General features: G+C 46.0%; 1 protein-coding gene across 1 annotated transcript in view; it reads right to left on the reverse strand.

Moving 5' to 3' along the window:
- The window catches only part of LOC122397776 (homeobox protein SIX3-like), a 53,698-nt gene extending 43,826 nt beyond the window's left edge, over nt 1–9,872 (reverse strand). Inside the window, exon 1 of the mRNA XM_043397168.1 lies at nt 9,229–9,872. Within this exon, the coding sequence (XP_043253103.1) occupies nt 9,229–9,872 (644 nt within the window). The remainder of the gene's footprint in view (nt 1–9,228) is intronic.
- Between the last annotated feature and the right edge of the window lie 327 nt (nt 9,873–10,199).

The raw sequence follows: 10,199 nt of genomic DNA on the forward strand, positions 1-10,199 counted from the left end.
GCCGGCGGGATACCCAGGGCGAAAAGGGAGGGAACCGCGCACGGAACGCGAGAAATTGCCGGATGCACATCACCGAACGGTTCCGTGTCCGAATCAATATCACCGTACGAATTAGTAGCTTGCGGTCCAATATCTCACCCTAATATTTCGTCCCCTGCCGCCCTCCTGGGCCGCGTCGCACACTCGGTGCGGAACGTGTTTCTATCCGCGTAGGTGCAACGTACCAGAGGGGAACCCCCGTGGCGATGGCGTGAAAACAGTCACCCGGCCGTTGGTCCCTCGTCGAAACAAAAACCGACCGTCACGGAAACAAGTGACAGCGCAACGACGCCGCGTCAATTACCCGTTTCTGCCGTTTCTTTCGCTTTCTGCTTTCGGTACACCTAATTACGCGTCGATACGTCTTCTCGGAGGATGCCTGGGGGTTGAAAGGTTCCGGGACCGAGCGGAAGAGATGCTAAGAATCGAGGGAAAATTCGTCGCGAGATGGTGTATCGATTGATACTGTTACGAGGGTGGGGTGAAAAGAATTTGTAGCTAGAATTTAATACACGTGACACGGCCATTATGGGTCTTCTTGAACATTCCAGATTACAGTGGTCACTGTAATTAACAAACATAATATGTACTCGATTCGAGTTAAATTTATGATACAAATTGTTTTATATTCAACAACCTTGTGAGGAGATATTGGATCGCTAATTTTTATTCAATACGTACTCGATTCAAGTTTCGTTTATGATAATGCGAACTGAATTTAGGAAATCTATGAATAGAATTTAATTTACAGGTAGACAGTATCGTGAAGAAAAGAATATTTTTCTAGTTTTAGAAGTCACAAAATTGCATTCGGTACTGCTACTTGTTTACATCGATAATCTCGACGTGCAAAGGGTTGACATGTGAGTCTCTGTCTTGTCGATGGTCTTGCTTCGTGTTCAACGCCCTTATAAGGAGATATTAGATCGCTAACAATTTTTATTCGAGTCGAGAATAGATGAACTAAAAATGAGCAGAGCAATGAGTTTCGATAATGTTTTTGAGAGAATTGTTAAACGGCTATCGGCGTGAATCTGTAACGAGCGCTGTCAGGGACGGAGGGGGGACGAAGCGTGACAATTAGCCGGGTCCGCTAATGCGACCGCGTCTCGGCTGCCATTTAATTATAACACGGGTGTTTCTGGTCTTATTAATTCACCGTTTTTCCTTGCGGTCCTGTTTCGCGGCGGGCACGAATTCTCGTGATTCAGCCGTGCCACCGCCAACATCAATCACGTTACATCGTGACAGGCTTTTGACAAAAAGCTGCCACGCGAATTCTGTGGCCACCCCGAGAGACTGGCAGTAATACCAGAGTTCTTTTTCCACGGCTTCCTGAATATCGCTCAGAATGTCGAAATACGGAATCATTAGTAACCGCCACGGACGATCCGGGGTCCCGCGATCCTCTCTTTCTCCTTGACTGCTGCCCAGGTAATCTATCACGAAGGGCTCGTGCGAGCAGGTGTCATGGCAGTCTGGCGCTAATGATCCTGGACATCCAACGTGGAATTAATCATTGCCTTTGTCTCTCCCGGTTTTTGCCACGTCGTGCGCGATCGCCGACGCCGCCGTCGCCGTCTCGCGGCTTTTCGGCCCCGGCTCTCTTGCAAATCGCGTGCTCTCTGCCCGCTTTGGTCATTATCGTCGGTTAATTCACCGGCCATAAATGACCGCCAGGTTCGATGGCTGACGGTTTCTAAACGATCGGCGACGGGAAAACGTTGCGTCACGAGATTTGTCACGGCGAACGGTAATTATGGACTTCGTTTCATCGAGTGGCTAATGTTCGAAATTGAATCGTTCGGAACGAGTATTTCCTTACAGCGAAAACCTGCTCCGCGCACGGCCGTGAGACCCCTCGAAACGTTTTCAACTTTTCTCGTTACGTACACGCGATCGTTTCGCCAACCGTCGTCGGCCGCTGTCACGCATACGTGACTTCACTGTATCATATCGTACGTTCTCTAGAATTCTATCTCATTACAGCATCACGACCTTTGTAATTATATTCCTTTCGAACACACACCGATCAGAAACTTCGATTTCCTTTGATTCAGAAATAATTTGCAACGGAAATGTTTCAATCATTTTTATTCTCGAGACTCGCAAGTTAGTCAGGGATTGATTAACTCTGAACATGCCAGCGAGCAGTTTCCCCGGTTGTATCATCGGTTGCTTTTAAAACCGGAATTCCCTCTGTTTCGTCGGACAGCTGTCGTCCATCCGGAGAAGGGCAGGCCCTCGGACACGGGGGACACGACACTTTTTCGCGGCGAAAGGTTGCGCAACACCGATGACATTCGCGTCTTCTCTGTTCCCTTCTCGTTCGGGGGTCATCAAGATAACGGAGGATGCCTTTGACCGACGCTCGGCCATCGCTGAACCACGATCTCGCTATAATGATCGGCAAGAAGTGTCATTTTCTCGTGGACACTTCTCCCGTAAATCCAACCACGTCTGTTTGCATAGCTCGTTGAAAATTAAAATAAAACTTCGAAAAGATATCTCGGGGAAAGTTGACGAATTTTTTATGTAACAACAATTAAAATTGAATTCGTTAGATTGCAGTCTGAAAGGCAATTTCATTGAGTAACTGACAATATGTGGTCCAATCGTAATTCCAAGATTTCAGAACGACGACAGTAGCTCGTGGTTCGATAAATGTACCTTCCACGGTGAGCAGCTGTTGATCTTTCGATCTTTTGTTTAAATATTTGATCGTTAACTAACAAAACACACAGTTCCAACAGCGAATAACGACCGCTCGGAACGAATCGAACAGCTTTATCATTTACTTACCAATGTAGGCAATCTACGTTCACACTTAAACAAGACAAATCTTCCTTATATCTCAAATTGCCCTGGCCTAACGTAGGAGACGGTCCAATCGAGGCAACTTTCCCTCATATTGTGCATTTCAAAATCTCAGTTTATTAAATAATAACCGCAATCGAACGCAATTTTGAGCACGACGATTTATCACGGGATTGGAGAACGTTTCTTGCAAAAATAAAAGCGAATCGTTCCAATGGACGATTTAAAAAAATCGAGAAGCAAAGTAACTAAAACTCTCAATATCTTTTGTGACGCTCCAGTAATCGAACTACCTCTCAGTTAAATAATAATCACGCTGATTAAAATTCCGCGAGACGAAACATCGTTGGTGGAAAGGGGACGATGTGTCGTCATCGGGCGGAATCGTTCGCGACCCCGTAAATCATGTCATCCGTCGCGATAAAGAAAAAGGAGCACGGCGCGGAGTTCCACGGCCACAAAGAAAGGAAGGAACTGGCATCACCCCAGATCCTGATGGAACAGAACGAGACTGGGTGGGCGGAGGGAACGGAGGTGGCAGCCAGACAGGATCTGCGTGGAAACGCAAACAGCGCGGGGCCTCTAATACACCGGGGACTTTATCAAAATCTGGTAACTTCAGAAGCGAAGGCAACAGCGAAAGAGGAGAGGTGAAACACGCTCGGGCTAAGCCACCGCCACCCCCGCCCGAAAAGCCGGCGACACGGAGGGTTGTTGAGGTGGTTATCCCCACTTCTCGTGTCCCTTTGGAAAGCCCTCGCCACTCCTGCGAGCTACGTTTCGCGTCTCCTTGGATGTAACGCGGCGCGCTTGGAAATTGGTATTCAAGTTACAAACGGGTTTGTACACCGGCTACAGGAATGCAGTGGGTGAACGTAAATTCGCAACTTCGCTAGCAACGATATCCCCCCAACATCGATCTACGGATCCGCCATCGTTCGAGGAACAACGCATCTTCGGGCTACGACCACTATTATTACTTCACTATACTCTGCTTTACAATCTTTACGGTATCACAATTGCTGGAATTATCGAGAAAAAGGAGGTTCAAAGTGATAAACTCAATCCTAAGGAATTATTTTAATAGATGTACTCTACAAGTGGAACGCTTCTATTTAATATTTCTCGATTTAAAATACAACATTTTCGGACGATACGTTAAAATGGAACACAAGTTTTACAATTATTGTGTTCTATCTGTGACGAGACAATAATTTGACAACCCTTTATATCGAGTTTTCATACATCACATAAAAAACAAATAATTTCCATTGTCTTCTTCAACCCTCCGCAAGTTTAAACTAATATACGTCAGTGTGGTTAATTGAAAATTAATGTACTTCCCCACTAGTTTTTAAATGCTTCGAAGGACAGTTGATTTCCATCTACCAGTGTTAAGTACAATTATCGAGATCTCGAGTCCACTTAAGGGTTGAGTCCCAATCTTTCGCGAGTCCTTAAAGACGGTCTGCGTGAGAAAGGGAGGGGCCCGGTGGAAGACAAATCTCTGATAGCATCGACGACGAAAGGGGGCTAAAAATTTATCGTTCGCCGCGTTACGCGCGGTTCGTTGCGCAAATTACGCGGTCGCTAGCGAACTTTACGATCCTCGCGAGTTCCCGCGACGCGAAACGTGACCGATTGCGGAGCACGAGGGCTCAGTCGGAGGCGTACGTGTCCCAGGCTCGTCCCCGTAATATATAACGTCCTATACGTACGTCGCAGACGAACGTAAATCGCACGTAGAGCGCGCGCAAACGCACACACCGTAACGCGGAACACAGGCACAAGAGAGAGAGTACGTGCGAGCACGGAGATTGCTCCGGGGCTTTCGGGGTTGAGCATATTGAATAACTCGCTCGCTGGACCGCGAAAATATACCGCGAGGCTGGCAGTATGCGGATCGACGTTCCTGAAAGGACCTTCCAGGATCCTCGGGGCGGGCACTGTATCCTGTCTACGTGTCTTCCTAACCCACCCCGAGCGAAACGACGACGACTACGCGATGGGGAGAGACTCTGTCCGCGCATTACCTCCACGAGCGCTGGAAATGCATCGCGAAGGGAATTTCCTCGCGATACGCGCACGCAAAAACGATCCTTTTGTCGTACAGATCGAAATAGATATTGCTCTCTCCAATTTTGAAACTCGTTGCAACCTCAAATCGTGGGAAAAAATGTCCAAGCGTTCGGATATGGGAGGATTTGTTGTTCATTCGAAAGCTTGAAATAATGACTTTGGATAGAATTCAGATTTATTTGAGCAGATTGAAAGTACCATTTGTGTTTGTGAAGGTTTCTACGCATTTGGGGTGGTTGATTAGATAGAATCTAAGGATATTTGTCTGATTTTAAATTTTTGCTAGGATCAGCTATCATCCCCTCAGTGAATGTGACAAATCCAAGTGTGTTCGTTAATTATTTTACTATGGAGTAACTCGAGAAAAATTCCTTCACCATGGATCAGATTTATTCATAGATGAGAGGGATCCATTTATGTTTATGGAAGTTTCTATGCATTTGGGGTGGTTGAGTCGATTGATATAATTTTATAAAATTTAGATTGGACAAGGTTTATAGAATCGTTCAAATTTTATTTAGAATATAAATATAATTGAGGAGATTGGAAAATCCCATTTGTGTTTATGAAGGTTTCTATGCATTTGGGGTGGTTGTCTACGAAATCCAGATTAGATAAGGTTTATAGATATTCCATGCAAGGGTTGGAAATTTGTTTAATTTAAAATTTTTACCAGAATCAGCTATCATCCCTTCAGCCAATGTGACAAATCCAAGTCTGTTAATTAATTATTTTACCAAATAATAATTCGAGAAAGATTGCTATACCATGGATAAGGATTTCCAGACGCAAGAGCAATAGAGTCGCTATTATAAAAATGTAAAGACGAATTGCTGCAGCATTTCTCGAAGCTGCTAGGAGTAACAATGGGATCGCGTATTGGGACGTCGAGTTCGATACGGGAATCGATATTTTTGAGAGAACTGAGCGAGGCTTTTCGTCCGAGGCGAGGCAGGATGTACGTAAGGGAAGAGGAGGAGGACTTGTCCGGGGATTCGCAGGATTACGTGCAGGAAAATGTGGCTCGAGGCCAGAAACGGAATGTCGTTACGCCGGGTAACGATAGGTACGGCACGGCCATTGTTGGATAACCTGACTAGAATACACAGCGCTTGTATCGGCGGAAATGTAAAGAGAATTGGTCATTCGAGTATCGCGAATATCTTTTGTAAATCCATAACGAATCCGGAGATCTCTTCCCGTCTTCGTGTTCTTGTTCCTTTCCGTTAACTGCTCTTCTATCGATTGCAGATCACGGGGAAATACTGTCTAATGCGACGGAATTAATATTCAATCTAACACTGAACACTGTAGACTTCAATTTCGAATGCGTATCTGTCAAGCCAAATACTCTCTGCATTCATAATTTCATACATATGAAAGAAATATCGTTTGATCTGACTACCAACAAGTTCAATAAGAAACTACAGAATAATTTTACAATGTCACTCTAAATTTACATTATTTCCACTCCACGTCAATGCAATCGAATAATTTAACCAAACTGAAATTCGAAACAATATACTTCTTCTGTGATTCAAATAAATTAAAAACGAGTTTATCTGACTTAATTCTTATTCTTCGGTATGTAAAGAGACAATATCGCGTGGTTGGTCGATACAAATTTAAAAGACTGACACGAACGCGCGGCAGACTTTGTTTCGAAATTGCCATAAATTATTGCATCTCGTAATGGACGACGCGGATGACTAATAAGGACCAGCGTAAGATTAAGACGTGTAATCTTTTTCCGTTGCGCGGGCTCATCAAGATCAATTAGACCAGCGCAGTCGGACGATCCTCGTCCGTTAACGATATATCAATTACAGCATAGACGTAGGTAATAACTATTAATGACTTCATTCAGAGCACAATAATTACAGACGTTCCGTGCTCGCGCGACAAAGTATCTGGGTCGTAGGCGATTTCAGGCTAGCGAAATTGGCAAGCCTCGACAAACATCTGCCATTTTCAACAGACGAACGTTTCTTTTTTTTTTTTTTTTTGTATACGAAAGCACGAATTTTGGAGCTTTTCGAATCGTTTCTTGAACGAGACGAATCCCCGGACCCCTTTGTTTTTCGCATTATCCCATTGTACCCTCTAGAATTGAATTTCCGCGTTATGAAGCTTAAAATGGTCGACCTAAAATCGCGTACCTCGCTTAAAAAACGATATTATTAGTTAATAACGACAACGAGAGTTCCCCGCCGGGAACAAAACGCGCGGATACATTAATTTCCATCATTTCGGAATACGACAATGCGCGTAATCAGTTTGATAACGCGCGACGAAACTCTTTTCACCGTGCGACGAACGAAGGGGTGGTCGAATTTTATAAATTTACAAACGCTCGAAAATTCTCCGTGACGCTCGCGAGCAAGCGTAACGCGGGAAATCGCGGAAAACGTAACGTTTCGGTACGATCGAGCGAATTTTCCCAGGGCTTGGTGGCAAAGCAACGAAAATTCGAGGTCGTGTTTCGAACGTTCGAGGTTTCCGCTACCTACGGGAAGGGATATGTGCTCGGGGATCGGGGACCAGGCCACGGGGAAAACCCAACTCGAATTTCCCTGGCCGTAAGGAAAACCCACGCTGGCGCTATTCGCCGACGACAAACGACCGTGTACCGCCACCAGACGTTACCTGAGATTGAGGTGCTTGGAATCGAAACGACAGGTGGTGCAGTCGGTTTTTCTGCGATCGTGGCTGGAGCGACGACCCTTTAATGACGACCAGTCGTGACTAATCGAGGGTGGTGCGGATTGCCACTCTTTCTTTCCCTTTTGTTCCACCGTCGGGATAGTTTACAAAATCTTCGACGTTACAGCGACCTTACTTCGCGATCCAAGAGTTTCTCCCGCGGGATGCTCGTTTCTATCGCGGTTAGGATACTTTTAAGAATTTTTAGGCACCTTCCACGGTGGCGAGCACTTTGAATCCAGAAATTGCATCCCCCACAGAGAAAACTTTAACGCTGATCGCAAAATGTATCGGGTGATGTTGGTTTTTAAAATATCAACTGCACGAGGCATAGATAATTGCAATTTTGGGAGTATATTATTTTGTCATGGAACATGAAAATGATTTTTGGGTTATTTCGATTGTCAGAAAAAAGGATATTATATTTCTAACAGATTTTAACGAACACAGTTTGCGAAAGCTTGAATCATTGTTGAACGATTGCTCCTCAACACGTTGGTTGTCGACGGGGCACACTTTCTATAAATGATATTTCGATAGACACAAACGAAATTTACAGAATTTAAATATACTCAATCATTATTGACATATGCACCATGGAAAATAATCTCAATTTACTGGCCAAGCAAAACTGAAGATTATTGAAATTAATATCGCAAAATATATTAAAAAATTACGGTTTTCTCTAACATAGTTTGCAAATCTGTATACCTTCGTGTAAATATACCTATTCAGAGGAGAAATATGCATTAAAATTGTATCGTGACCGACAAACGAATGGGTGATTTTTAATTATTTAGAATTCCCGGTGCTCGAATCGATAGATCGCCAAGTACAAAGGGATATCGAATCGCGCGTACGGCGAAGCTCGTTTAATATCTTGTTCGGAGCGGAGATAGCAACGGGTACGAAATTGACTGCGACTCTGTTTAGAGTCGATTTGGGTAGGACACTCCTATGCAGACGTATCGCGGAACGAAAGGAGAGGAAAGCATCGGCGAAATGCAATTTGAAAGACGTAATTCGAAAATCGTTGTTCGCCCGACGGCAGCGACCCTCCGTCGGACGTCAAAATGAAATTACGCGACCCTCCGCGCGCCGGGGACCTTGGGGCAGGCACAAAGGCTCGTTTGCCGAGGACACAGCATCAACAATCTGACTAAAGGGACCTAAACCACTAATCGTTTCGCGATTAACTTCCATTAAACGCTACTTAATGAACAAAACTTTTGTTGCCTCTCGAGAACCATCGTGGACACTCGCAGAAAAACAACAGAACTCCTCGACTCTGTCATCTGTTCACCTCTGGAATTCGTTATTGCATTTACGTATCTGGGATGCAGTTCAAATATATCAAAATTTTTGAAAAAGCCTGATATCGTTACTATAACTCGAGGACATTATTTATCAACTCCTCCAAGTACTCCTCAAGTTCCACAAGACTTCTTCAAACATTATCAATGATTCACAGCGTACTTTTGTCGATTCTGGGGGTCAGTTCCGACCCTTTCGCAGAATTAAACGCGGTAAAATTGTTACGAGACCCAAAGTCTCGTTGGTCAATGATAAAAAAACAGTCGTCGAACGTACCTGTTTTTCGCAGCGGCGGCGCGATCCCGTTGCCTCCTGTTCTTGAACCAATTCCCCACCTGCGTAGGCGTGAGCCCCGTGGCGGCGGCCAGTTCCCTCTTCTTCCCCGGATTCGGGTACGGATCCTGCAGGTACCACTCTCTGAGCAACGATCTGGTCCTCTCCTTGAAGCAATGGGTCTTCTGCTCGCCGTCCCAGATCGTCCTCGGCAGCGGGAATTTCTTTCGTACCCTGTACTTGTCGACGGGGCCCAGAGGTCTTCCGCGTAGCTTCTCCGCCTCCTGGTAGTGCGCCTCCAGCCACATCGCCTGCAATTTGCCGTGGGAGTCCTTGGTGAACTTGTGCCTCTCGAGTATGGCGTACAATTCTCTATAGTGTCCCGAATGAAACGCGACGATCGCCCTGGCTCTGAGCACCGCCTCGCTCTGATTCAGCTCCTGGATGTTCGGATGCGCGACTGGCAGGCTCCAGAGGAACCTGGCCAGTCTCTCGATGTCGCCGCTCTCCTCCAGGGTCTCGCAGACGGTGGCCACCTGGCCGACGGTGAACGATAACGTCGGCAACGCGAAAACCGGAGCGGGCACGATCGGACCGTTCGCGGTGGGCGCCGTGGCACCGGTTCCCGCTGGTGCTACGGCTGACATCTCTGGCACCCTCGACTCTCCCTCTCGCGGACTCTGGTGCTCTAGGGTACGCGTTTGTCTCTCAGAGCATCGATGTCACCGGTCCCCGTCCGGCTCAGGAAACGCTCCGGCACGATTTGTGCTTGCTCTTGGCGCTTCTCATCGTGTCGTCGCCTCGATTCTCCGATTCATTATGCGACGATCACTCCACGGGGGGGGAAATGGGATTAATTACGGAAACTCACTTCACGATCAGACACTAAACCCCGAATGTCACTGGTCCCTGGATAGAAAGCCACGGTTCTAGTCCGATCTCGATGTCCGGCACTCGACGATCCAGAGAACTAT

This window comes from Colletes gigas, unplaced genomic scaffold (assembly GCF_013123115.1).
Source record: "Colletes gigas isolate AHSC1104 unplaced genomic scaffold, ASM1312311v1 Colletes_gigas_Sc00010, whole genome shotgun sequence".
Classification (NCBI taxonomy): domain Eukaryota; kingdom Metazoa; phylum Arthropoda; class Insecta; order Hymenoptera; family Colletidae; genus Colletes; species Colletes gigas.